Genomic DNA, 1,332 nt, shown 5'->3' on the forward strand with positions numbered 1-1,332 from the left:
ATAATTTCTTGTTTAAAGTTATGGAAACATTTGCTGTTTAATAAGCATCCAGTAGTTTCTACTTTTATACAAGCAAATCGTGGAAATAACTTTAGCAGCGATAATCAGATTTCATCATTTGATCTGTTAAATAGTATCGGCAATATATTAGGAGTTAAGGATTTCACGACTATTAATGAAAATTCGTCTCTATCCGATCTTGGATTAGATTCATTAATGGGTGTTGAAATTAGACTACTAATAGAAAGAGATTGTAAACTATCGATGTCTATCGATGAAGTTAGACAGCTTACGATTGATAAACTCAAAGAAATCAGTTCGTCGATGACATCAAACGATCACAGCGCAAATAATATAGAATCGAGATTACAAACGATAACTGCTATGCAGTTTGACGGATTTCCGATCAAAGCGCCTTTACAATACGATACACTGATTTCATTAAATACAGTTACATCTAAAGTTAGGCCAATGTATATGTTCCATCCGATAGAAGGATCTGTCCAACGATTTACAGATATCGCAAGTAAACTAGCTATACCCGTTTACGGTATTCAATTATCGCCTGAAGCACCCATGGATAATACAGAAATCTTAGCTAGATTTTATTTAGATAAAATCAGAGAGAAGCAAGAAAAAGGTCCTTATCGTTTATGTGGATATTCTTATGGCTGTATGATCGCTTACGAGTTAGCGATTCAGCTACAACGAGAATCGAATGACAATGTAGAAGTGTTATTTATGATTGAAGGATCATATTGCTCTACGAGTGATCGTTTGAAGATTTATAGAGAGCGATATCGAAAAGAGCTTACTGACGATAACGTATACTATTCTGAAATGCTATTTTATTTTATTCAAGCTTACATTTCTAATATCTATCACGATACTCTTGTCGATGAATTGATTAGTTTAACGTCGCTTGAACAGAAAATTATTCATATTGCATCGTTAATTATGAAGGAACATCCTAATAGTGAGCGAAAATTTTTAACATGGGTTACTAATTCGTTTATTAATTTAAACAAAATTGCCTATGATTATGTACCATCATCAAAATTTGACGGAGACATATATATGATAACAGCATCAGACAGGGATGAAATAGCAATGGCTCTAGGCAATGACTACGGACAGCAAGTTCAATGCGATGGAAAAGTATATAACAAGATGATAGAAAGTAATCATGTCTCTATATTGCACGACGAGAATTCAGTTAATATTGCTAGTTATATAACTTCGAAACTTGGATAAGAAGATAACAGCGTGTTTTCATCTCAATAAAGTAGTTTAAGTATTGTGATCAGTATACTTTAGGTCAATAATCACACT

General features: G+C 33.0%; 1 protein-coding gene across 1 annotated transcript; it reads left to right on the forward strand.

Moving 5' to 3' along the window:
* Positions 1-6: 6 nt before the first annotated feature.
* TRIADDRAFT_34070 (uncharacterized protein) lies at positions 7-1,254 on the forward strand (the record flags this gene model as incomplete). The annotated part of the gene is made up of 1 exon (XM_002118299.1): positions 7-1,254. A coding segment is annotated over one exon (1,248 nt), but the record flags the coding sequence as incomplete, so codon positions are not given.
* Positions 1,255-1,332: the final 78 nt, after the last annotated feature.

The sequence above is a fragment of the Trichoplax adhaerens genome, genomic scaffold (assembly GCF_000150275.1).
Source record: "Trichoplax adhaerens TRIADscaffold_44 genomic scaffold, whole genome shotgun sequence".
NCBI classification, from domain to species: Eukaryota; Metazoa; Placozoa; class Uniplacotomia; order Trichoplacea; family Trichoplacidae; genus Trichoplax; species Trichoplax adhaerens.